The following is a 27,918-nucleotide window of genomic DNA, read 5'->3' on the forward strand; positions in this document are numbered from 1 at the left end:
ATGAGTACTGTTCACTGAAATGTGCCCTAAGACCACAAAGTAAACAAGACCCACCAGGATAATTATGCAATTTTTTTAGAAGACAGTAAACAACAGAGGACCGATTCTTCATTCCTTCTCAGTTGGTGATAACCAGCAATACGTGCCCCTAGAATTAAAATAAAACTACCTTTATTACTTTTTCAGCTGGATTCATAATGCCCAAGAGGTGAACTACTTGTATGGGCTTCTGAGCATCAGAATCATCTTTGCCTGGAAAGTCAACAACAAACGGCTATTGCTGGAAGGACCCTGAATCATCCACAACAACCATGACTTAGGCCAAGAAGCTACCTATTCAAAAGCAAAGATCTGCCAGCTGATAACTGGAAGCAAAACCACTTGGTTTCATTGTGGAAGGGAACATTTTCACCTAAGAAAGTTTGACCCAACCTTGGATTTCAATGGGATCAGGGAAGTGAACGCCCCCATTCGCAAGAAGGCTATCCATGTGTGTACAGCTCTAGATAAAAGTGGCTCTACAATTACTTTAATTACAAATCTGGTACACAGCAAATAACCAAAATGAATAGACAAATGCCTTAATGTTTACATGTAATCGTGTTGAATCTACTTCCTCTGTGCATGGAATTCTCTGCAAATTGAAAAGAAACAGTTGAATAAAGAACTTCTAAAAAAGTAAATGCATTCATGAGGTATTTTTTTGTTTTGTCTTTGCTTTTGTTGTTTTTCAATCATCTAATTTAAACACGGCTATATAGTCTTGGATATTTTTAAGAGAGGAAAAATCCCCAAAATTCATTTTTGTATCCAGTTGGAATTTAAATTAATTGTCTTAACCAAAGGAACCTCTTGGATACCAAGTTCATCAACTACTGGGTTCACTGAGTTTGTCATAAGATGTAAAGATGTCCAAGGCACTGTTAAATGAAACAGTAAAGTAATTGTTTTCACTGATGTTCCATTAGCATGTGTATGTGTGTCTTTTGGAGGGAAGGTTACAAGTAGGACAATATTCTGCATTACGTTTCATTTCGGTTGCATTCTGCCATAATGAAGACACACTTCCCACCTGCTTTCACCTACTACTTTTTCTTCAAAAACATGCAAATGATAAAGAAGCATAATGCAGGCTGAAGGCAGAGTGCAAGTTAGCACATCCCTCCCCCGAGGTGGCATATGTGTGATATTCCTCAGGCAGTCCTGGCTGCCCAAGAACAAAGGAAAGGAAAGAAAACAAATGGTTAACTGATAAAGATCACAGTCATGCAGGACATGGGTCTCCATCAGTTTACAAATATCTTAGTAAATTACAAGAAAAAAGGCAATCTTATCAATAGCCTAATCTCCAGAAACCTGTAGACTCAGTTTCCAGGAGCCCCCACATCACCTTTCCATAGTGATTTGGGGAACAAAGGCAAGAAGAAAATGGCAGGTAAAATTATATTTCTCTATAACCTGCAGCAAATACTTGAGGCAAATATAGAGTAGAACATTGCTCCAGGAACTCCCTACTGTCTTAATGTTAATGTTTTGCTAGAGGGAAAAACAACCTTAGCTTGACAATAGCTAGGCCTCCAGTATCCTTGAGTCTTCTTTAGCATACGAATATCTCTTTGGAAATTTTCCATTTGCCTTTCCGTCTCCAGCTCCATAGTATAATAACCAGTCACTCTTCACAACTCCAGTGCAGCTCTTTCTTGCCCACGGGCCCTGTCCCTGTGCTTTAATAAAATCCCCTTTTTGCACCAAAGATGTCTTCAAGAATTCTTTCTTGGCCCTTGGCTGGGGAACTCCCCACCACCCCAGAACCTCATCACAAGTGCTCACCCAAAACACTCATTATCTCACACCAACTCCAAACAGAATGACTCTATAAATGACTCAGCAGATCTGCAATTTGGGATTTACCTTGTGAATGGTTCCTACTTGTTTCTATGCCAATGATTCAACCAAAGTGTGCAGGGATTAAGAATATGAAAAGTCATGTCTTACCATCCATATCAAAAATTAATTTGTAACAGCAGGATAAATTCAAGCTACCAATGCCCAAGTTTATAGGCTGACGATCCATAAACATCTCGATGTGCCACTTATTTTCCAACTAATTATTGAAATAAAAATGCACTGCAAATGCACTACAAATATACTTTGGTAAGGATATCAATTGTCAGAAGATAACTCACATAAGAATGAGAAAACCTGAAGTAAACATAAGAATTAAATACAGTGTTACTCTAAATACTGCATCTATGTCACATCAAATTTTTAACTAAATAAAATGGTTAAATATTAAAAATCATTTGCCGGACCATGAAGTTTATCTGAATCCGGGCAATAATAAACCATGGTGTGATGTCATCCACATCTAGAAATATACCTTACTTTATGCAAGGCATTGCTTAAAAATTGCACCTGAAACCTCTTCTTGTGAGTTAATTCGTGCCTTCATTAAACTAGAATTCTTTATTTAAAAGAGCACACTGGGAAAGAAAAGAATTGTTTCCTAAGTAAACTACCTGCCTCCAAGTAATTTGGGGGGGGGGGGGGGGGAGGGTCAAGATACAGAGTTTCCCTAAAATAGTGCACATGTTTACTTCTCATGCTCATTAAAAAGTAATTGAGAAATGGAAAAGCCATTAACTTGACCTTCCCATTAACCCATTACTCCCTGAAGACAAGCTTCCTGGCCAATGGCTCACCATTGAGCCACTATTGTGTTACCTCACCACGGTAACACAACTAAGAAATCTTTTTAAATGACTTTCATCTCTTGTGAGAAGTGCACAGCCAAGGCTGCCCACAGCAATCAGGGCAGCATCTGGGTCGGTCCTGGAAAGAGCGAGGGGAAGGAGCAACTTACAGAGTAAGAGCCCTGGCCAGCCAGCCAGGAGGCCTCAGCACCCAGAGGTGGCTTCTCCCAGCTTCCACCTTACAACCCAACCCAGAAAGCAGCAGCATTTCATCTTCCCCACGCTTTCCATTCCATTTGCACTTAAAAGAACACTGGATGCATTAGAAGCCAAGCTTCAGGACTCAATTTTCAGCACTAGGAGAAAAGGATTAGGATAAAATGGGATCCAACAGGTAAATCCCCAGGTACAGTATTGAAAATTTACCCCTTCATGTCACTTGCTACTATTGGCCATGTCCACCACTGCTCAGAGCTCACTGCACGGAGACTCTGTAGCAGCTTTCAAATAAAGCAAAAAACCTCAGGTATTTTGGATGGAAAAAAAACCCCACAGTTTATAAAACCAAACATTTTAGTTCTACCTCAACCATAAGTAACATAAAAGGATTGGGAGGGCATTTTGGTTTTATTTGTTTGTGTGTGTGTTTTCAGAAACAACTTTTTTTCCTCTCTGGAATTCAAAGTGATTCTAGAACCAAGATGCAGAAAATGAAACCTCTTCCAAAAAGGTTTAGGGTCAGGTTTAGAGCCACCTCTGCAAATGCAGTGGATGTTACGCTTTGAAAACCAAAGGAGAGTCTAAATACATCAGTACCTTTTAAAGAGGAACGTTTAAAAAATTGGGGAGGCCACCTCACAGTGTAAAAGAGCATGCTATTCAAAGTACGTTTAGGGGAGTCTGGCGGGGATTTTAGAGATTTTAGAGCATGGAGGGAAATCATTTGATGTGTTTCTCATGCAACCAACAGGAAAAAAATTCTCCAGGTAAAGTAAGATCTATAGGCATTCAGAAAACATGGCCCCAAGCCTGTTTGGGGACACCGTATTTCTTTTTCAATGTTACTGTTTTTCATAATAAATACTCATTTCTTTATGCACATAAGCTGTTAACGGGGATTCAAAACCACTCTGGGTCAGCGGCTGGATGAGAACCCCAGCAGGAAACTGCACACAACTAGAAAAACATTCAAGTTTAAGATGGAAGAACTTTAGCTTGGTTCTCTGTTTATCTTCAATAGGCACACATCTCCTGACCACTCAGGGTCCCATGGAATTATCATTCCTCTCCTTCCCCTAACTCCTCATCCTCTGTTCTTCTCCAGGCTTATTTGACTGATAACTGTACAAACTACAACAAATGGAAGGGAAGAAAGACAGCGAGACTCCTCTCCCCAGCCCATCCCCGTCCAGCGCCTGCACTTCCTAATGTGGCTGGAAAGCCCTTCACGGTTCATAACTCTCTACTGAGCTGTCCCAGCCAAGGCAGCTCCCCGGCACGTACTGACCCACCGTTCATGCCACTGTAGACACTCCGGTGATGGGGTGACACGTCCTCCTGCGCCTGCCTTCGGAGGGTGCCCTCCCTGCTGCCTCCGCCGCTGCCTCCGCCCACATGTTTGTGATCAGGGCTCCCCCCATAATGCTGTTTGAGGTGCTCGGGGCTGGTGCCCCTGGGTCTGGGTAGATGCTCCAGGCTCCCACCGAGGGCGTGTTTCTGAAGATGCTCGGGGCTCCCTCCGCTGTGCCTGGCATGTTCAGGGCTGCCCCCAGGCCTGTGTTTCTGAAAGTGTTCCGGGCTCCCGCTCAGCACATGCTTGGGCAGCGTCTCGGGGCTGCTCCCGGGGTGTGGGTGCCTTTGCTGTTCGGGGCTGCCCTTGCACAAGGGTTTGTGGTGCTCGGGGCTGGGTCCTTTGAGTGCTTTTGGGTGATCCGCGGTGCCGGAGGCTCTGGGTTTCTGGAGATGCTCGGGGCTGGTGCTCCTGTGCTTGGAGTGCTCTGGGCTGCCCTCGCCCCGGGGCTTCTGCAGGTGCTCCGGGCTGCCGCTGCTCGCGTGCTGCTTGTGGTGGTCGGGGCTGTCGGTGCTGCCGGTGCTGGAGGTGCTGCTGCCGTCGCCCACATCCCGCACGTAGGGCGCCGTGGAGGCGGTGAGCTGGCACAGGCTGGCCTGGCTGTCGATGGAGCAGCGGCTGCCCGCGCAGCCCGCGCCCTTTTCCTCATCCAGCAGCACACAGAGCTCTTTGAGCTCCATGTTCTCCTTCACCACCTCCTCCTGCTTCACCTCCAGCTCCTTCAGCTTCTGCAGGTATAAGGCCACTTCCTTGTGCATCACCCCAGCCGTGTAGCGGCCCAGTCTCTGCCACTCCCGGGACACCCTTTTGCCTTTCTGCCGGTCATCGTCCAGGAAACAGCAGAGGTCTCTCAGCTCCTGGTTGTCCTCCTGGAGCTTCTGGTTGATATCCTGAAGAGAGAGACACAACCATTCAAGGGAGGTGCACATCTGAGGCATCATCAGGCTCAGACCTGCAGGGAGGGAGGCTGGAATTGGCGGATTCTCTGTGATGTTAGGGGAGGAGGTGAGAAGAGGAGAGGAAGCTGATGACCTGTAGCCTTGCATAACAATAACAATAACGGGCATGGGTTATGCCCCCTACCCAATGGTTACTTGCATCCTGTCATCAAATTTTCACCAAACACTTGGGGCGATAATGATTATTATGGTTCTTTTACAGAGGGGGCGACTGGCCCTCACTAAGCTTCACTTGCCCAAGGCCATCCCGTCAGTATTTAGGGAGCAGTCAGTTAATTAACAAGAAACTAGTAAAAACCAAGGACCCCCTATACTGCCGTCAAGGAAGAAAATGGCTGCTGTGACCGGTGAAATGCTTAAAAGCTCTGAGGCAACAGGCCTTCCATCAGCACAAATATGCACTGCCTGGTGTTCAGCCCTTGACATGGGAGGAATGGCCCCATTCCCTCAGGGGACCAGCACAATTGCCCTCTAGTGGCATTTCCATCCTGCACCCCCAAGCCCTACTTCCTGTACCCACTGCATGTCTCCCAGGCATTCCACATGAAACACAAGCAACACCAAGCTCTTGTGTCATAGCCAAGCTCTCCTCCCCAAATTGCACCTCTCAGCAAATGCCACCTCCACCCATCCTGCTGCCCTTTCTAAGAACCTGTGGTCATGCCAGCTTCTCCTTCTCCCTCACCTTTCACTTCTGAGCTAAACGGGTCTCTTGGACCTTACCTCTGACATTTCGCTCATCTTGTCACTCCCATACATAACATGCTTAAAAGCACCTCACTGCCCTTAGGATAAAGTGCAAAATCCAAGTCTCCCAAGACCCCCAATCCTCTTAACCCGGTCTATTTCTCCTGCAAAAATGGTGGTCCACTCATTCAGTCACAAGTGTCTAGTAAGCATCTATTATGTGCCAGGTATCAGTCCAGGTGCCAGGGACGTATCAGTGGCCGCGGCAAAGACTTTGACATCCTATGGTGGATGTCAAATGTCAGATTTCATTCTGGTGGGAAAGACTGGCAAAAGGCCAGTATAGAGCACAATACCATGTCGTGGTAAGTGCTGGGCAGAAAACTAAACTAGGCTAAAGAATACTATTCTTTAAGAGAAGGCACCTCACCGACAAAGGAGAACAGTTGAGCAAAGACCTGGGAGAAATGATGGAGCAAATGTTTGAGGGAAAATGATCCCAGGCAGAGAGAAGGGCAAGTATTTGCCCTGAGACACATGTGGCTGACGTCACAGTGAGGCCAGTGTTCCTACAGCACAGGGAGCGAGGGGGCAGAGCTGGGAGAGGAGGTGGGAGAGATGAGGCCCAAGGGGGTGAGTATTGCGGCTGGGTAATGCTGGGCCTTGGCAGCCACGAGGACTCTGGATTGTTGGAGACCTGAGGATAGGAGTGAGGATAGGGTTCATTTTGTAAAGAACCACCGTAGTTCAGTACAGAAAACAGACTGATGGAGGTGGGCGGTGGATAGAAGAAAGGGAAACAAGATAAGGTAAAAGCCAGGAGAGATCACGAGGAGGCCACCAGGCTAGTCCGGGCAGAGGGAGACGATAGCGGCTTGCACACATGGCAGCAGCGGAGGGGGTGAGACCTACCCCCCACCCCCACATCATGCACTGAGCCACACCAACAATGGCCCGGTTTCAGGGCCCAAGGAACAAGCCCTTCCCCTCTTTCACTTGGAATGTACTCCCCTAACCTTCTGTACAACCTAAAGGTCTCACTTCATAAGTCACTTCCCCAAAGAAGCCGTCCCTGACCACAACCCCCCTATCTAAAGGAGGTCACCTTGTACATTACCATCACCTCTTCGATTTCACCTCTGTGGCACTTATTACACTTATTGATTTGGTGGCGATGGACCGGGGGCAGTTACGGGGCTGCTACCTAAGATCTCCCCTGCTTTACAAAGCCGGAAGACCCCTGGTCTTGTGACTTGGTCATCCAACCCAGAACTAGAGGCACTCAGAGTGGACACTCAATCCCCTTAAACTCAGATTCGCTCCAACAGCTCGCCTGCTACTTGTGAGAAAATAAACTATAAAACAACCACACCCTGCACCTCCTAACAGTCTCGAGGTCTAAGATGGGAGTCATTTTCAAAGCCTGAGGAAGAAGAGGATCTTGTGCAGCGTGGTTCCAACTCTGATTCTAACTCTTGGCATCCTGACTACTCCGTCTCCATGTTTCTGATGCCCGTCTATTCTTTCGCTTCTCACTGCCACTTTCCGACCTCAGGCCTGGCCGTTTCCAAACACCTCCATCTGGCCTCCCTGCCTTGGTCCGCCCCATCCTCGAGTTTCCCTCGCCCACCGGATCCAAGCTCTCCTTGGCCAGAATGCTCTTCAAAATCACCCCCTTAATGTTATGTCTCTCCTGCGGCAGCCCAGCACTTCCCCTTCACCAGGAAAATGAATAAACCCTTTGGCCAAGCCGGGAAGGCTTCCTCTCACCTTTCCACCTTTAGCTCCACCTACATCAGCTAATTATGAACCCTGATTGTATCTAACTTCTCCACATATGAACTTGCCTAAGAGAAGAGATTCCTCTGACAAGTCTCCCCTAGCACTAGAACAGCCACTGCTTGCAGCAGCAACAGGCATACATGAATGAACGAAGTAACTTTCCCACCCACTGCTTACTGCCTGTAAGACACTAGCTGGAGAACTTACTGGGCATCATCGTTTTTTTCTTCAAATGTAGATGTCTTAGCTTCTCGGGGGACAGAGTCCATTCCAAAGTCTTTTTTGTGTGTGTAGTTGACGTGCCTGGCATGGTGCCTTGCGTACAGGAAACAATATATGTTTATGGACTGACCAACCTTTTAAAGCCCTAGGTCAGTGGCCAAAACAGGATATAGCCCCAGCTACTGAGAAAGGATTTCTTACTCTTGTTTCAGTAAGCCCCTGAGAGGTTGGAGTCCACGGTTTTAAGGGAATAAATGATCTGTTGACACTGATGCTTTAAGGGAAATCAGAAGCTGTGGATATTCGGAGAAAAGAACACTAAAAAATTAATCTTTCTAAGCTTCAAAAATTATTCTACATTTAGTTGAATCCTGGCATTTCATAGGAAGTTCAAGCCATGTTCTTTTCCATTTCCAAATGAACTTCCAACTGCAAATATTTCCTTTTGACTACACACGACTACTCCTGATTTCTCCAGAACTGGGAAATAAACAGGACCTATGTTACCACGAGCTTCATGGAGTTAATGCCTTTCCAAATGGAGTATGGCATATACTGCCCAGAATTCCAGTTGGGGTAGAAAGGGTATTGGCCCATTTCATTTTCTTTATCAGCACTCCTTCTTCCAAGAGTAAATAATAGTCTTGGGAATACAATTTTGAGCTATTTCCTTTTCCTTCTGTGGAACAGCTAAGCAACCAATTCGATAATAATCTTATAAGCCAGCTTCTTCAAATCTGCCACATTAAGATCTGGGCTTTCTTTTTCAAAACACGAAGTGTCCTTTTAACATTGCCACTGGCCACAAGATGTTATCCATCTGTCTAAAGTGGACTTTTAAAAGATTAAACCCACCTTACGGCATAGCACTCAAAGTTTCAAACATAAGACTCTCAAGTACTATATCTTTGGTGAAAGAATTGTTCTAATCTGTTATTTTTCTTCATTACAGGGAGGGGGATTGGTACGTTGGGGAGCAAAGAGGAACATTTATGTGATGCAGATAACAAATCTACAAATTCAGTGCCCCCAGATCTGCCCCCTGTCCCTGAAACCCCAAGTCAGAGCAAGCTGAGTGTTGGTATGTGCACAGCAGTGCATAGATATGGTTCTCAGAATCCAATTCCTTATAACATCAGAACCAAAATCTCCTTTTTTCACCCCTTTCAGGATCACATGCTCTAACTACATAATGTCAACTCGCCCAAAGAAAAGAAAGCCAGCCTATTTTAAACATTTTATATCTATGTGACCTTGAGAAAGCTATTTAACCTCATCTATGTATCATTTAATCCTTGACAAACCTTTTGTGGAGTTAACATCCCCATTTAGCAGATGAGAAAACTGAGGTTCGGGGAAGTTAACAGGTGCCCAAGATGTCACACTCCAAATCCTTCATCCTTCCGCTGCCCCATCCCGCTCTGCCTCTTAAATGTTTAAACACAAACAAGTCAGCCAGTGCTTGGTTGGACCCAGTCTCATGCCCCTCAAAGGAAAAGAATGAGTGCTCGCATCTCCCTATCTCTATAGCTGCAGTATCATCTAGTAGCCTTGAAAATATTTAGATGCAATTGCAAAAGCGGATCACAGATAGGAGCATAAAAAAAAAGAAGTGTTGTGGCCTTAATTACCCTAAATTTACAGTCCTCAACTGAGAATCCCAAACCATCAGAGCCAAAACAAAACCAAAAATCCTTCCTTCTAGTTAAGCTGAAATAAATGAGTGCACATATCATTTACTCGGGCAACCACATTAATGGATCACTAGGGTGTCAGGGATGTTCAGAAAGTAACCAGCCCCATCTCTCTGAACTTGATAAGGAGATGGACAGGAAAGCCTTTTTAAGCCAGGTCATGAATCTAGACCACCAGGAGGGTGGGATGAAACTGCCTTTAACTGGCCTAATAGGTATTTTTCTAAATGAGGCTACTAGAATGAAAACCAGGATCCCCCACCACTCACACATAGCACACCCCCCAACACACACACACACACACACACACACACACACACACACACACACACACACAGGCAATCCATACAACCCAAAAGAACCTACAAGTATTTCTGAGTTATTATGTCAATGCTCCATACTATTCAAATCTTTAGGAAATTAATTGATTAATTACTTAGTTAAAAACTCTTCCAAGTTACATTATAGTTCAAACCATGGAATAAGATTAAATTGGAGAGTTATGAACTATACCTTTGTCCAGCTTTGCCTAAGAAACCCAACCCTGGAGATGCACGGCTACACATTTACACGCCCTTTCCTGATGACAGTATCTACCATTTTTGTAGTCAAGTCCAGTAAAACTTCCCCTACATCATCATAACGTATTGTCACAACCCCCTAGGAAATGGTTATTATCACTTGCATTTTATTGATGAATAAAACGAGGTTCTGATAAATTAACTACTCAAGCTCACCGTCCTGGCAGATGAGGATTCTGGATGCACACCCACCTCTGAGATGATATTCCCACTACGCTAGCCTGCATCTAATCCCCCAAGAGTGTGGTCTGGTGCTTAATAAATACTCCATTAGTAATGAATTAAACCAAAGGAGAGTGTAAGCCTTGGGATTTTTCTGACTGTGGGATTTTCCTAACTGCACCCACTCTAGGGATATAGGACAGTGACTTGGGGCCCAGGAAGAAGGCCATCTCCACCTGCACCGGGCCCAGCACCCAGGTAAGCATCTGGGATCGGCCCCCTGCACTCCTTTTGGCCCCAGAATCCCAGAGCTGGAGCCCTGAGGTAATTAGGGAAGTGTCTACTGCCCGAGAAGTGGGGTGGGAGTGGAAAGGGGACAAGAACAGCATGTGCCTGCAGGAATTTTCTCCCTGACGTCCCTGTAGTGTTTTCGTTTGTGTCAGGCTTCCTATAAACAAAAGCTGAACAATGAGAGGAAGGAATACCAGGAGGCACCAGTGCAAGCATCGAGGAGAGGAAGTTTGCGGTGCTCCCTGGCAGGGCGGATCCCGGCCAAGGGTCTCCCACAGCCAGGCTGGCCAGCACACTGCTGTCACACTCAGAGCTCTCCAAGGAGAAAAGAAGTTGGTGGGGTTTTGGTGTTCTTTTCTTGCTTTTTTATTTACTTATTTATTTTGTTTCTAATAGCAAAGAGGGAAGGCTACTTCAAAAAGAAAACATCATTGGCTGACACTTGGGGTGGTACCTTTCAAATCCCCTTGTCCCCTTCAATGCTGGATGAAATTATAATCAAAGTCGGGGGGGGGGGGGGATGGGGGACAGGACCCCGGATGACGCCATCTAAACTGAGAGGAAGGAAAGCACCGGAGCAGGTAGAAAATGAGAAGACAGAGCTTAAGCTCCTCTGCACTGGATGACACACGCCAGCTCCGAAGGTGGCGCCTGCGACTTTTCCCCAGGCACCCCGCCAGTCCTCCCCAGCATTGGCGCCCTTTCCTCATCTGCTGGAGAAGTCGTGGTTCCTGAGCATCCGTACCGCTGACTCCCAAGGACAAAGATGCCCTGGGCTCGCTCCCTCGCTCACCTTTTCCCTTGCCTACTGTGACCCGGCTCCCCAAACCACTGATTTTCCAGGCTTCCTAGGAAAATAAAGGTTCTGCATGCCCATCACCTCCCTCCCTACTTTTCAGCATCCTCGGCGCCCACTCCTGCCACAGAGGTCAAGTGGGAGCTCGACACTGGCTCGCCCTATATAGGGAAGGGGAGACCAATCGCTTCCAAAGTTTGGAAAAGTTTCCAAAGGGCTGGGGATGGGGAGCAGGGGGTGCTGACCAGAAGAATGGGGAGGATCACCTGTTGACGGAGGGAGGGAAAGTTTGCCTGGACCCACCTCCCCCGGGCGCCCCGCTCCCTGCCCGGCCCCGCGCTCACCTTGAGCCCGCGGATCTCGCCGAGGTGCAGCTGCAGGCGACGGTTCACCTCGCGGATGAGGTTGCTGTGGTCCAGCATCGCGCTCACCTTCTCGGCCTCGGCGCGCCGCAGGCTGCGGATCAGCTCCTCCTTGCTCCACTGCAGCAGCTCCTCGTCCGACACTTTGGACAGGTCCTCCACGGCGGCGGCGGCGGACGGGCCCGCAGAGGCTGGGGGACAACTTTCCGCCGCCGCCGTCGCCGCTGTGCCTCCGGCCGCCTTCGACATGGTATCCGCGCGGTGGCAGGTGCGAGTGGGTGGAAGAGGCAAAGCGACTCCCGAAGGCGCGGGCGCGGCGGGGCCGCCTCCGCCCACACCCCTGTGCGCTCCGGCGAGTCAGCTGCACCGCCCGGCGGCCGCTGGGTTGGGGCGGCAGGGGTCGCGCTGAGCGGCCATCCTACCTCGCCATCCCGGCGCGCGCGCCCGCGCACCCCCAGGGCCGGGCAGTCACCCGCGCTCTGCTGCCGAGGCGCGTCCCAACTCGGCGCAAGTCCATGGTGAGGGGCGCCGGGGAGCGGGCGCCGCCGCAGGAAAACCTCCGCGAGCGGCGGGGACGCCGAGGGACCGCGCCCCGACTCCCCTGCCCTCTCCTCCGCCCGGATTCGAGACCGTCGCCCCCCACACTCTCGCACACACGCGCGCACTTTCCTCCCCCTTGCCCAGCTGCAGCTCCGTCTACACGGCGCTCCTGGGGGAGTTAGGGCGCTCCGGGATCCGCGGCGCCTCCTGGGTTGCTCGAGCGACGCCGCCGCTGCTGCCCGAAGGCTCAGCGCGGCTGGCCTGCCGCGCTCCTCTCGCCGCCTTCGCTGCGCCCGCCGCCGCTCCTTAGGCTGCTCGGGAAAGCCTGGGATTTGCAGAGCCGAGCCGAGCCACGCGAAGGTAAAGGCTGGACCCGCAGCAGGAGAAGCCTGCAGCCGGGGCCATCTGCAGCCAGCCGCACCTCCCGCGCGGGCCGGACGCAGCTGCTGCTAGATCGCCTCCCGGGCTCCCGAGGCGCGCTCCCCGCTATCCCGCCGGGGAAGGCCGGGGGCGCGGCTCCTCCGGCGCCGGGGCGCGGGTGGGGCGAAATGCGGGAGACGCGTGAGAAGCTGTGCCACCCGGGCTTTGGCAGGCTCGCGCGCGCCACCATGTGGTGGAAGGAGCTCCTTCCTCCGCCCCCTGAGCGCCAGGCTTGTCACCAGGCAAGAGAAACAACAGGGGGCCAAAATGAGAGATGCGTGGTATTTCCAAGGACTGGAGGGAGGTCAGGGAAGAGAGACAGGAGGACCTAACCGTCTGTTTCTACTTTGGAGAATGGAAGAAGAGGTCAATGGCAAGAGGAAAGAAAGAAAGAAAGAAAGAAAAGAAAGAAAGAAAGAAAGAAAGAAAGAAAGAAAGAAAGAAAGAAAGAAAGAAAGAAAGAAAGAAAGAAAGAAAAAGAAAGAAAGAGGGAGGGAGGAAGAAAGAAAAGAAAAGAAAAGAAAAGAAAAGAAAAGAAAAGAAAAGAAAAGAAAAGAAAGCGGGGGTGGGGGGTGTGGGAAGGTGGGAGATGGGTAGGATGGGAAAGGAAGCTTTAAGAAAATCCCAGTGCTCTGATAAGGGGAAAGAAAGGCTTGGGGCACTGCTCTTTAGGGACCACCCACGCCCACCCCAGGCCTTTGTCTTTTCTGAAAATCCACTACTTTGTGAAGAAGCTTCAGGGGATGGTATTGGATCTTTTAAAGTTTTATTTGAAAAACAAAAGCCTTAACTGGAAATTAAAATACCTTCCCCTCCGGTTTCCCTAGCCCTGGATTTTAAGGTCTGCACAATCACCTCCCATCTGAGCAAAGGACAGCCCCTCAGGGCAGCCCGAACTGCCTGGCAAGGAGATTTCCATTTTCCTCCTGCAGCGGGCTGTCAGTTCTTACTGGTTTGGCTTTTTGTGATGGTAATTTTGAGAAGGGGGTATTCTGTGTCCCCCGGTCAAATCTTTGGGCTACAAAATTCCCCTTCCCACCCCCACTCCCCAATTGTACCCTCTTGTTGCATGGAATCGAACCTAAACGAAAGCAAGTGATTTTTGGTTTTGGTTTGGGGTTTGGGTTTGTTTTTGTTTTTGTTTTTGTTTTTGCCTTGAGAAGTGGATGCATTGGGTCCCAGGCATGTCATTTTAGATGAATACTTTCTCCTCCAGGATGGAGACAGAGCCAGAAAACCATAGGGACTACCCCCACAGGGCTTTGGTAAGCCTGGGTGCGGAGGGAATAACCACCTGGTGGGTTGAGGCTTTAAATCTGAGACCCTCCACCAACAGGTCACTGTGTGTTCCTTTATAAAGCTGCCACCTTTTAAAAATCACCTGGGAACTTCTGAGAGTTAGCTTCCTGCAGAGCAAAGGAAGGTGGTGCTAGAAGAGGGTCTTAAAGTTCCCCTTAGCTTGATTACACTTTAGACCTGTTTCTTCCAGAATGTAGGTCCCTGACCTCCCTTTTCTTATAGCACTTACCTTGTGAATTATTTCTCTGCTGCTTTGAGATGTAAATCACCTCCCAGTTTCACCACCCAGGAATGTCCTCCAGGACCTGGGAGCCATCCTGGGAAATGTAATAATCAAGGAAAATAGCACCCCCCCCCCCATCTCTCTTAAAGAAGAGAAGCCTAACTTCACTAAGCGCCAATCAGCAAACATCAATGGTCTAATCATACCGACCAACTCAACTTTCCCTTCCCTGACCCACTGATAGTGTCCTCCAGTACTTTCCCAGTAGCCCACCCCAGGGCTGAAAAACCCTTGTTGCCTCTTATGCCAGAGGAGTGGAGTTCAGGCGCCATCTCTCTCTCTCTCTCTCTCTCTCTCTCTCTCTCTCTCCCTGTCTCCCTTTCCTATTACAATAATCTTGCATAAAGTCTTCCTTGGGTTTAACTATATCGATTGAAATTTGGCTTTGATCCCTCCCCTTCTCTCATGTACACAGAAGGTTTTCCTCAACACAGGTCCTGAGACTTCTTTTGGCACAGGAGGAAGAAATGCAAGTCAGAAAAATATGAGTCCTGTCTCTGTCACTGGTTAATTCTTCTCCTTGAACAAATCATCTAACCTTATTGGGCCTCAGGCAGCTAATAAGATAATGTACATGAAGTGCTTTATCAAGTTACCTACAGAAATGCTACTTGGTTGATAATTTGGGCAGCCCACCTTCTGGAAATGGTAGCCACCCACCACATCTGTGTGGTTTTTTGTTTGTTTGGTTTTGGTTTTGTTTTTTTTTTTTTCCTCCATCAGGTTTGTTCTTTAAGAGTCCTGTTTCAAAATCAAACAACCAGCACCCTTCACCACTAACTCTCTCAGACATTTAACACCTATGCGGCTATTCAAAGGCAGATCTAGATGGCTGAAAGGAGTGACTGGACCTATGTTGAGAGATCAAGGAAGCAAGAAACCAAAGAAAAATTTCACCACAAATGTATATGCACTAGCAGCTACTTAACTATTGGGCTAGATCACCTTGGTGAAGTTTTATTGTTTCTAATTTTGGTCATGGACTCAGGATAGTAATTGAATGAATAATGTTGCTTCATGTTGTTAATGTCATGTGTGGTATCAGGAACTTGGCTGCTAAAAACAGAAGACTCAAAAAACAGTCACTTAAAGAAGGCACTTATTTTCTCTCACATAACTGACATTCAGTTGAGGGTTGGTATGGTGTCCTTATATCATCGAAAAGACTCCTCTCTGCTCAGCCATCCTTAGTATGGTTGCCTCCTGGCAACAAGATGGCTGCTGGATCGCTGGCCATCCTTCTACATTTGGGGCAGGCCAAAGATATGAGCAAACGGCAACAGTACACGTGCTCCCTTAAAAGGTTTTCCTAGGGCACCTGAGTGGCTCAGTGAGCTAAACATCTGACTCGATCTCAGCTCAGGTCATGATTTCATGCCTCGAGTTTGAGCCCCATATCTGGCTCTGTGCTTTTGTCACAGAGCCTGCTTGTGATTGTCTCTCCTCTCTGCCCCTCCTCTACTTGTGCATACTCTTTCTCTTTCTCAGAATAAATAAATAAACTTTAAAAACAAATATTAATTAATTAAAAAAAAAATAAAGCGTTTTCCTAGTAATACGACCCAATGAATCTCATTTATATCCTAACAGCCAGGGCTTGCCATGTAACCACCTCCCACCTAAGGGAAACTAGGAAACACTTTTAAAGGTAGGCACATTAATGCCACAAATAAAATCAGAGTTGTTTCAATAAGAAATAAGAAAACAGATATGTGATGGAAACAGTTTTGCCTGCAGTCTCAGCAGTAGACCCTGGGTACAGTAAATGGAGGAATCTAAAACCCAGCCCTAAATGGCTTAAGTCCTTAAGCCCTGATGGCTTTATCTCGTCTGTTGTTTTGAATTACCTCTGTTCCATCACCACTCACTATTGCCTCACTAGGTCTCACCTGACCCTTCTCACTGGTCCCCCTGATGCCAGTATCACCTCTCTGGAACCTAATTTCCACACAGCTGCCTAAGTAAACTATCTACAAAGTCAAGTCCATTTGCTTCACCCCTAACATAGATTGAATCATTGCTCATAGTTCTTCACAGCCTCCCAGTGTAATTCATACCACATGTGACTTTGTGGTAGCTCCCACGGAGCGGGTAGAGTTTATCTTCCCGCCCCAGGGATATTGTGCTTGACTGTGGGCTTGCTTTGCTAATGGAATCTGGGTGTATCTGAGGGGTATGCCTTCTGTTTGTCCCCTCATCACCCTGTACTTCCACAGGTTACTGACAGAAGAACTAACTTTGGGTAGCTGCTGTTCCTTCAGTCTGGGCCCCAGCCAGTGCCACCCCAGGCATTTTATAGACCTGCACCCTGATGTAGAGCCTCCCTCCCATCACAAACCCTTGCATCAGTGTGCAAGAATATATAACTGTTATTTAAGCCATGGGGTTTTGATGAGATACATTATGTGGCATTAATGCAATAGTTAGCAGATACACCTCCCCTACCTAAATCCCTTCAGTGGCATCTCAGTACCTCTCCATAGAATGAAGCCATATTCCTTAGTAGAGTACATAAGATGGGCACAGTCTGGCCCTTGCCTCCACCCCCATCATACCTTGCCTCATATCTCAGACTTCACCAGTGCCAAACTGCCCATAGATCCTACCAGCACTCTCCATCCCTCTGTGCCCCCTGATGCTATTCTCTCATGCTTGGAATGCCTCTTCCCTCTGGACAACTCCCACTGGATACTTCTACTGGCATCATCTCCTCCAGATCCCTGGCATCAGCCCATTCTCTGATAAAGGCAGAAGGCAGTATTCCTCTCCACTCCCATAATCTCCAGTGCATACCTCTAACCTAGCACCTAAAACAGAATATGGAACTACAGGAAATTATAGGTGAAAGCTCATATTAACCCAGCCAATCCCAACAGAATAGTTTAGCTCCAGCTAGAATTTAATGTAATCTCTTTTTCACTTTCTCCAAACCCTATGAACTTATGTCACACCCTATGAAACTTCTTGATGCAATTAGAAATGCTGTCGAGGACATTGCTGCGTATATCCCATATGCCTTGTTATGATGTGGTACCCTAATCTATGGGGTTACTCGGGACCCATTAGTTTCAATCTCACAGACACTGTGAATTATGCAATTGGTGTGCATTTCTCTTTGCATTGGCTGCTGGGAAGTCAGATATAAATTGGTGGCCCACCCTCAGCAATTTAGATAAGACTTAAGGAATATGATTTGTTGACTAACCTGACTTCTATCATTTTCTTACTTCCAAATTTCTCCCTCTTAATTTCTTCTATCTTGTTCCTTATGTACTTTTGTAAGTTACCTGATACGCACATACATATACACGTACATACATGCATATACATATATACACATGTATACATAAATATATATACATATATCCAGAAAACAGAAGGAAGGGGAAATAGGAGAAGGGAGGTCTTGTCTCCAGTCATAGATCTTATAATGTTTTCTCTTTCTCCTTTACTTTGAGGTCTTCTCCCCCTAGTAGCTCCTAAACTCCATGAAGACAAGCCCCACTTCCCACCCTAGAGTCAGCATTCAGTAAAAGAGGGAAGGGGGAGGGAAACAAGCTTGCTCAAGGCCTTTGTTCAATTCTTTTATCCCCCTTGTTTGGAAAGCCTCATCACCTGCATCACATATATAAGACCTCTTCCTTTTGAAAATATTAATTACCGTTTAGTGTATGCTATTTTAGAAGTCACATGAGTGCTATGCAGTTCAGAAAATTCTTTTAAATTGCCTAAATGTAGAATAATATCATGTTTTAATGAGTTAGCCTCAAATAGCTGTAAGATGCTCTCAGGTGATGGGTTTATTCATTGATGATGCCAGACATAAGTAACCGTATTGCATGAACAAGGCTGCGGTTTATCTCTTCGAATCTGTGTTTTGTCAGGTAACAGGAAGCTACTGAAACATCCCATCTTGCTCCACTAAGAACCAATTTCCCAGGGAATACTTTGACACTCAATGTAGTGCACTGGATTTTTGCTTGGTGATCTAATTCTGAGTCCAGATCCAGAGAACACAATCATTGTGTGGAAATGGGAAGTAGCTGGGAATCTCAGCAGTAACAGGAGCCTCTGGTGGTGGTGGATATTACTGATGGATGCCTGCAAAACACACTGTCACTGTGAGCCTCTGTGAAGGTGCTTTGCCTCGGTCCAGCCCCACAAACCGAACATTTAGGAGCTTGCTGGCCTTTACTGTATCTTGTTCTGTCAGCTACGACAGCAGAAACTGACTGCCAAGGGAAGGTTGATTTGACTGCCAGAGCACCCAAGGGAGAGAAGTCCAGCCAGCCTGACTCTCAGAGTGTTGAGATCCCAAGAGTGTTCTGAGTCATGAAAACGGCTGCTCTGTCCCCTCCCCCAACAGCTTTCTGTGGGTGCGGTGGGGCATGTGTCTCATGGAGGAAAACAAAAAGCAGGGGATACTTCAGGAGCCCCTATTTCTGATTGTTTGTAAAGAAAATGAATAGATCCATTTGATAGTCCCTGGACCATTAATGCCATTTCCAATCTTAGCCCTCCTCTGGGTGTCTTCCCCACAGATTCTCAACCTTGGCTGCATATTAGAGTCACCTGGGGAGTTCAATACATACCAATGCCTGGGCCCCTCCCTAGAGATTTCTGATTTAATAAGTCTGGGGTGCAGCCTGCCTATTGGGGTTTTGTAAAACTCCCCACGTGGTGCTGCTAGGCAGCCGTTTGAGAATTACTCTTGTAGATGGTGTAGAGCGCTGTCCAAGAGAAATATATCACAAACCACAAATGCATGCCACAGATATAATTTTAAATTTTCTAGTAGTTGCGCAAAGCAAAAAGAAACAGGTGATACTAATTTTAATATATTTCACTTAATCTGATATATTCAAAATGTTATTCAACATGTAATTAACATAAAAATTGTTAGTGAAATACCTTGCATTTTTTGTCGTAAGACTTGATAATCTAGTGGGTATTTTACATGTAAAGCATATTTCAATCCAAACAAGCCATGTTTCAAGCGCTCAGTAGCCACACGTGACTACCAATATTGTGACCAGCAATAAGTGGCTACGCATTGGACATCACAGCTGTAGACCATTTGGTTGGGGGTGGGAATGAAAGAATAAATAAGAGTGGGACTCATGGTGGGCTGAATAATGAATGACCCCACCTCAGATATCCATGTGCTAATCCTCAGAATCTGAATATTACCTTTAATGGCAATAAGGGACTTTGCAGGTGTGATTATATTAAGGTTCTTGACATAGAGCAACCATCTTAGCTTTATCCTAGTGGATAAATGCAATTACATGTATGCTTGCAGGAGGGAGGCAGGGAGATTTCACAAACGGAAGAGGCATGTAATGTAACCACAGAGGCAAAGATTCAAGTGGTGAGTCAAGGACTGCCTGATCCTCCCCAGAGCCTCCAGAAGAAACACAGCCCTTCTGATACCTTGATCTTAGCCCTGAAAGACTCATTTCAGATTTCTGGCCTCTTGTGAGAGAATAAATTTCTGTTGTTTTAAGCCACTAAATTTGCAGCCTCAATGGGAAACTAATACAGCCCATTTAATAAAAAAGCACTTCCTTTTGATCTGTATTATTGTAGTTATCGCAGTCTTTCTTCTTTTATTGCTGGTTGGATACCTATTGATTTTTTTTGTTTGGAGGGCAGGGACCTGTCTTATTCATTGATGAACCCTCCACCACTCTGAGCAAGTAAAGTGTTGCAGGAGCACAGTAAAGCGGCTGAAGCTCAGCCTCAGAAATGCCCAGATTCAGGTGCGCATTCAAGAAAAGCTTGAAAGAGAGGCCACCTCCTGAAGAGGTCTTTATTGGGGAAAGCGACAGATCACAAACATCCCAGATGTCTATTGGAACGCCTGCCTGCCTTAATCAGTTGAAGTGTCTTTGAGAAGCTGTGACCCTGGAGTAGAGAAAAGGAAGAAAGTGCCAAAATCAGAACTGCCTGACAGGTCTGACCTTTGAGGCCAATTCCCATGGAACTGCCTATGCTTGCCTGTCCCCATGCAGACCCAGCCCCATGTGACCTGGGAATTTCCGGCCCCTTTCCTAAGCTACCTAAAATAGACGTAGTTAAGAGTCTCACAAGTGAAGTTGCCCCTTCACACATTTGCTCAATAAGATAGCTTTCCTCCTAACACCGAAATCAGCTGCCCTGAGGGTGTGCAAGTTTGATTAGGAAGTCCCTCTTTGGCAGTTTCTCAAATAGCCAGTCCCTGGCAGCATGCATAACCTGAGATATTGGCTTATAATGCCCCCATTAATTAAAAATGACAAATGATAGAGGAACGTGGGTGATGGGCATTGAGGAGGGCACTTGTTGGGATGAGCACTGGGTGTTACACGTAAGCAATGAACCACGGGAATCTACCCCCAAAACCAAGAGCACACTGGACACACTGTATGTTAGCCAATTTGACAATAAATTAGATAGAAAGAAAGAAAGAAAGAAAGAAAGAAGAAAGAAAGAAGAAAAAAATGATAAATGACAGGCTTAAAATTGAGGTACGCTCATTGCCTTTCAGAATGGAACTTTCCAAGATGCCATAATCACACTGTGATTAAACAGGAACTATCATGGATGAGGCACGGCACCTTAAGGAATCAATGCTGGGACAGACATTTGTATCCTGTTTTACAGATGGGGCTCAGGCCAGACCCACACAGGCAATGTGGAGCATCATCCTGGTGATCACCTTCACCAGAAGAGACAGGAGGGGTTTGAGGACACTGCAGAGGGCTCTCAGGCCCCCAACCTTCCATGCAGCCTTCACGGAGTGGTGTAGAGGTCTTCATTGGCATGTTTGATGAGACCCAAGTTATTGGCATTAGTGGTAGAGCAAGCAAAGAATGAGAACAGGCTCCGAAGTTGACAGAAATGGAGTCTTTATGCCTTTGCCACCTAAAAAAAAAAAAAGAAAAGAAAAAGAAAAGAAAAGAAAAAAGCCCTAATTGCAGAATAATTTGCAAGGAAGGGAGTTGTAATTGTTTCTTTGGTTTGTCTGGGAGCATCTACAGATGTTCATAAAGCAGGCTCTTTCCCAGGGGAATGTTCACATATAATGCTCTCTGCTGGAGCACCACTCTGATGCTGGGTAATTCCTATCCCTCCAAGTCACAGCCTAATGTCACTGCCCCAGAGACACCATCACTAATCAGGTCATCTAAAGGACCTACTCCTAAAAAAAAATAAATAAATAAATAAATAAATAAATAAATAAAGGACCTACTCCTTCATCATGAGTTCACCACTCTCATAATACTTTCATCCTTTGCAGTTATTTCTAGTTTGTTTACTTTCTACTTTGAGCTGGGAGAGGAATGAAGGAAGGAACTGTATGTGTTGCACCTGACCCGAAAGATACTCAGCAACTCTGTGACTGGATAATGGGCAGATGTTTAATATTTGTTCATCAGCATAGCAAGCCACTAACTGCTCTGTGCTTTGTAACAGTACAGTTTCCCCCAGGAATGCTAATTCATTTCACCAGGGACGAGGCCTTGGAAATGTGCGTTTGAAGGTTGCTTCTCGGCTGATTCTGATGCGATCAGTCAGTACAACAGCATGTGGAACAGACCCCTGTGCCTGCCTCCCTCACACCATTTCCATTTGATCTCTTTGCAGTGAGAGTCTTGGCAACAAGCTCATTCACACACTCATCTCAGGGTCTCTGAGATGCTTGAGAGCATCCTATATTCCTATTTGCATCGAAACCACTTGTCTGTCCATGAGAAGCCATGAATTCGATTATAAGGCTAATGTTACCTTCTATACACTGTGTTTGACACAGTTTGGGGAGAATATTCAGGGAAGTGGAGGAAGTGTGTGTTCTGGAAAGCTCATTCCAAGTTCCTTGGAAACTGAAAGTGACATACATCCTTTGGGGGCTTGTAAAAGAACTGGAAGCAAGAACGCCTAAGTTTGACCAGATGAACTCTAAGCAGGCTTGCATGATGGAAGAACAGTCTTAAACACTCTTTCAGCAACAGATGGGCAGCAGTAGGGCATTCCAGCTGCATGGTGGTGGTGGCATCAGCAGGAAGAGCAGAGAAGGAATGAGCACCTGATGAATGAACTTCACTCTGGGCCTTCACTATTCATAATGTGTTCTGTGGACCAACAGCAGCAGCCTCATGGAAGACCTTGCTGGACACGGAGAAGCCCCATCCCCACTCCAGAACTACTGAATGGGAATCTGCCTGTTGATGATCTCTGGGCAACTGATAAGATCATCAAATTTCGAGGAGCACTGGCTTACACCAATGGCAAATAGGAGTTTGGTGGACTAGAATTTAGGAATTACTAGCTTAGAGGAAATTCCATTGTGGCCATATTCAATCATGTCTAAGTAGAGTGTGAGCCAGGGAAATGGGGCTTATCACTCTTGCATTCCTGATAGTCTTGTTTCCTTGAGGAGGGTATGAGCTAACTGGGGTCAAGGAGTGTTCACTAAACTCCTTTTTTTCCTCACAGAGTGCAGCCTTGGGAACTAGAATTTGGTTTTTGGTAGGCAGTAGCATCAGGTAAAGGTAAGTCTGACGGGTTGACTGAGCTCTGCCTCTGCCATTTTCTCTTTAATACTCTTGGCCTAGAACCTGAGCCAACCCTCCTAGGATGATGTGTGAATATGAAGATCAAAAATTTTAGAAAATGGTTTAGGAATCTGTTATTCATTCTTATAAACATAATGTCTATTCCCATGAGCTAGTCTGTCCAGAGTTGAGGTTGTGGCTGACTGTGTTGCTTTAATGTGTATTAAATGCCCCAGAGGCAAGGTTACATAAAAGTATGAGAAATCATGAAACCAATTTGGGTAGCAGCTGAAAAACAAAACAAAAACAAAACGTTGGTTCTCTAGTTCATTGACTTTCATCTTCTCCCTAGGGTAGAAGAAACTCTCAAGTGTATCATAATATCACTGGTACTCTTTCCCCTCTCCCCACCTCTTGCCCCACAGATAATCACCAGCAATAATTCTTATTTTGAGGGCAATATGTCAGGTACTACCAACATGACCTCACATTTAGCCTCTACTGCCTTTATCTGTGTAATACCACAGTGTCCTGAGAACGTGCAGTTTGAGAGCTTTTTTAGAAAATTACTGAACAAAACCCGAGATACATGTGTGTGATGTGAGTGTGTGTGCATTTGTATATGTGTGGGTTCTTGACTGTACAGCAATTAGAAGAGACTTTGGACAATGAAAGTAGAAAATTAGATTAAAATATATAATTCAGCCCAAATAAATATGGCCATTTTCTCATGAAATTAAAAAAAATAAAGAAATCTGTACCAGGAGGGATCTCTAGTATTTGTTCTTTAAGGAAAGTATGTTCCCGATTATACCGTTCTATTTTTTTTTTTTTTTTTTTTTAGTGAAATGCTTAGAAAGAATTCACTAATGTTCTGAGAGTTCCATCAGACCCGCATGGAAGGCTAGAAAGAGTGCAGGAGCCTGGACAGCTGCTCAGCTAGAGGACAAACCTCACCTCTAGCCACCACCTAGCCACAGGGACATCCAGTTGTCCGTTCTGCAGCTCTGTTTGCACACCTTTAAAATGAGAATGATAACAAGCATCAGTCATCCTTTTTTGTATTAAAACAATGAGAGGAGCTTGTTTTGAAAAGTGTAAATTGCATAACCAAAATGCAAAGTTTGAGTAATTTCTGTGGATACTACTCATCTCTGTTTTGCTAAATCTCCCTCCAGCAAGCAAAGGCATCCTCAGGGTTCACCACTAATGTAGCAGAGAAACTAAAGCCCTTAATTGCTTCTATTCCTCAGGAAGAATCACCCGTATTCTAAAATTCATGCTGAGACCAGGAGCTTTACAGCACAGCCAACTCTAAGCTACATGGAAATGGATGGGGCATTTTTCAAATTATGCCTTTCAGCCCCCTTCCCACCTCTCCTTACCCAACCCCATGCCCATTACCAGAGCCACTGGAAAACTGCATGTGAATTAGCAAAAGGCACCCCTTTCTTGAGTGGTATTTTAAGTAGTGTATCTCATCTTGTATGTAACATAAGGAATTAGCCATACAGTTATGGAGGCTGAGAGGTCCCAAGATCTACAGTCAGCAAAATGGAGACTCGGGAAAGCTGACAGTGTAGGATTCAGTCTGAATCCAAGTCCAAAAGCAGAAGACCAATGTCCCAGCTCAAGACCTGTCCCAGTCAGGCAGAGAGCAAAGTCTCCCTTACTCCACTTTTTATTCTAGTCAGGCCTTCAGTGGACTGGATGAGGGTCACCCACATGAAGGAGTGCAATCTGCTCTACTCAGTCTACGGTTTCAAATATTAATTTCATCAATAAACACCCTCACAGACACACTGAGAACAATGTGTGGCCAAATATTGGGACACAATGACCCAGTCAAATTGACATATAACATTAACCATCACAAGTAGGGTGCATGGTGGACCACAGGCTGCATTCCAATCCCCATCTGCCCATCACCTGGGCACACTGGTGTAGAATACAATCTACATTAACAAACACACGGTGACCCTGCCCTCCATGTTAAGGACTGCTGTAAGAAATGACCTCTTCTCCAGAATCAGGGACATTGTAGTCCCGCCTTTGTGGTTCCTTCAATCCCAACAGAGTTTCTGGACTGATCATGTTTTGGGCTCCATATAATAAACCCACTAAGAGTATTTTATGTTACAGTTTGTTTGAACACAGCCTCTCTTTTTTACCTGGGATCACCCACACAAGCCTCTGAGTTACATGACTTCCATAGGTCAAGGATACAACATTGAACCCTTCCTTTCATTGAGAGAAGCACAGCGTCCCTCAAGACTGGCGTGTCTGGGCAACACTTTCAGCTTTCCCTCAGCAAGGAATGAGAGAACAGAGGAAATCTAAAACAGCAGGAAGAGGACTAAGAAAACACAAAATAAGCCCACAAAGTAAGGAACCATGTAAATGAACAAGGAGATAAACAGAAATAACAACTGACAAAGCATTCGATGAGTACTGAGTCCCAGAAATGGCACTTGTACAGAACTGTAGCATATGGAGTGAATCATTGTTTACCAGCCTTGGACAGGCTGCTGTCAAGTTTCAATGCATGTGCAACAATTAGGAGTAGAATGCTCAGTGCGTGGAGAACCATGATATAGGACCAGCTTCGGAAAACACACAAAACCTACCTTTATCGTGTCTCCAAAAAGAAGGGGGTGGCATGTAAAATTCCCCATTTAAGGCTCACACGTACAATATATAAATGTTTCATGAAGCAAAGGGTTGGAATACATGGCAGTTCCAAGTGAGTAAAAAAAAAGGTTTAGATGTTGTTGGCTAAGAAATATAAACAATGCCACCAGGGAAAGCTGGGAAATACAGTTCTTGCTATGGTAACAGGTTTAGAACATGACTCTGATGTGGAAATGCAATTTTTTATGCTGGAAGAATAAGCAGAAATTGCTTTACCTGCAAATATATTGTCAGTGTCCACCCCCGAGATCTGAAAACCTGGAAATGAACGCAGACCCAAGGAGGCAGAAGCTTTGAGAATGGTGCTTTCAGGTGATTTTCTAGTCTCAGAGTATAAAATTCTGGCCTTCTGACTGCCAAGTGGATCACTGTCATATGGAGATGTATGTGCTGCTACATCAACAGCTAGTCTTATAGAAGCTCAGCTTAATCGCCGTGGTTGGGAAACTTGGTTCCAGGCCAGCCTGCCCAACAGAAATCATGGACGGGGCTCCTGAGTACCCTTAGGATTCAGGTCTCCACTTGGAGAGCTTGGACCTCAGTCTCCTAGGTAAAGAGTGTCACCATCCCTGTCCTCCTCACCAGCCTAGCCACCTTGCCACTTAGGCTGGCATGCCTCCCTTCATGCACACTTGTGTGTCCAATGGCTACCACCAACCTCACCTGTCTGGACCTGAACTCCTGACAGACTCCCAGCCTCACTCTCCCCACAGACTCCCTATCTTAGCAAATGGCAGCTCCATTCTCCCAGCTACACAAGCCAAAAGATTCATCCTTGACTTTTTCTCCCACACCCCTCCTCTAATCATCTGTAATTCTAATGGCTCTGCCTTCAAAATAAACCCAGAATGTGGCTGCTTCACATCACTCCTGTTATCACCCTAACCCAAGCCACCAATGCCCCTTGCCTAGATTATTGCCATAGCCTCCTAACTGCACAGCCTGCCTCTTCCCTTTGCCCCTCTTGGTCTATTCTCAACACAGCCTAGATATAAATCACATCATATCACTCTAATATGCAGAGCTCTAATGCCCCCAGGTCACTCAAAATGAAAGCCAGAGTCATTAAAATGACCTATCTGGGCCTTAGAATCTGTTCTCCCAGCCTCTGGTTGCCAGTCTTGCCTTGTCTCTGTTACTTTCCCCTTTGTTCACTCTGCTCCAGCCTCACTGACTCTGTCCCACTTCTTTTAAAGCACCAAACTCAGTCCCACCTTCGGGCCTTTGCATTCGCTGCTCCCTCTGCTCATCTGTCCTGGGTGTCTCACTCCCTCGTTCTTCAGGCTTTCAAGTCTCAACTTCAACATCACCATAAGGGCCTCCTGGTCACACTGCTTAAAATGTAACACCCTCTCTCCAACACTTCCGAACCCCCTCACCATGTGGATTGGCAAAGACAGGGAGGCGGGCAGTCTCTCCCCACACTACCCCTGGGGTCCAAGGCTGTTTAATGTTTTGCCACCTTGTAGCTGCACTATCTGGAACATGTGACCTCCTAGACCAGGGAAGGGAGGAGAGAACTTGGAAGTGACACACTGGCTCTAATGTGCCTGGAAGTAGGAATGGCACATACCAGTTTCCTGCATAGTTCATCAGTTTCAGTTACTCCAACAGTTTTACCTCATTACAAGAGGGCTAGGAGGTGTAGTACTCTACATGCTCACGAAGGAAAGGAGAACAAGACATGGATAAATTCTATGTCATGAACTATGAGCTCTTTCCTTGGAAATCCTGCATTGCTTGAGCAGTAAGGACTTTTGTCTCCTTATCTTATTGGCCTAAGATTCATCCTAGATTGATCCGTTTCATTCATTCATTCAACAAATATTTTTTAAGTGCCTCCTATGTGCCAGTCATTGTGAATGATGCTGAGGATACAAGACGTGAGGTTAGCCTTGTGTTCCTAGCTGCAGTGCCCCATGGAGGGTTGGAGAGGCAAACCCCAATATGACTCCATCTTCCCCCACCTAAAGTCAATGGATGCTGCACATGCCCCATTGGGTGTGTGTGCAGGATGGACAGAACAATCTTACTCTTCCCAGGAATGCTGATATTCTAAGGGGGTGCTATCAATGTAAGCATTCTAAGAGTTCTTGCAGCCCTTTCAGAAACTTACAGATGGATTGTAGATGTATGTAGCCACATAAGTGATCGTGATGTCCTTTGTTCAAGAAATAACAACACATAAATGTGCATTTGATATTCTTCTCTGGAAGTGAGCACAAGTTCCGTCTATTCTGGACCTCAGGTAGACACTATGGAATCTTTTGCTGCAATTACAGGCAAAAATATAAACATGATTGCAACACAAGGATAGAGTTTGTTTTTAGTATAATGTTTAGGAGTGGA

The 27,918-nt window shown here is 46.1% G+C and overlaps 1 protein-coding gene and 2 long non-coding RNA genes across 8 annotated transcripts in view; 1 reads left to right on the forward strand and 2 right to left on the reverse strand.

Annotated features, from left to right (window-relative positions):
- CCDC85A (coiled-coil domain containing 85A) overlaps positions 1-13,233 on the reverse strand; it is a 204,916-nt gene extending 191,683 nt beyond the window's left edge. Inside the window, exons 1-2 of one of the 6 annotated variants that reach the window (XM_086701063.1) lie at positions 11,782-13,233; positions 4,205-5,153 (exon numbers count right to left, since the gene is read on the reverse strand). In XM_086701063.1, the coding sequence (XP_086557189.1) occupies positions 4,205-5,153; positions 11,782-12,048 (1,216 nt within the window). In that variant the 5' untranslated portion in view covers positions 12,049-13,233. The remainder of the gene's footprint in view (positions 1-4,204; positions 5,154-11,781) is intronic. The other 5 variants (XM_086701064.1, XM_086701065.1, XM_086701066.1 and 2 more) reach the window with 5 other exon arrangements.
- Positions 1-27,918, forward strand: part of LOC147582514 (uncharacterized) — an 874,254-nt gene that overhangs the window by 657,597 nt on the left and 188,739 nt on the right. The window lies entirely within an intron of this gene.
- Positions 19,307-27,836, reverse strand: LOC147582515 (uncharacterized). The gene is made up of 3 exons (XR_015249211.1): positions 27,686-27,836; positions 20,941-21,247; positions 19,307-20,248 (listed from the first exon to the last, which is right to left on the reverse strand). It is a non-coding gene; the product is annotated as an uncharacterized LOC147582515 (long non-coding RNA).

This window comes from Puma concolor, chromosome A3 (assembly GCF_028749965.1).
Source record: "Puma concolor isolate L17-30 chromosome A3, mPumCon1.1.hap2, whole genome shotgun sequence".
In the NCBI taxonomy this organism is placed as follows: Eukaryota; Metazoa; Chordata; class Mammalia; order Carnivora; family Felidae; genus Puma; species Puma concolor.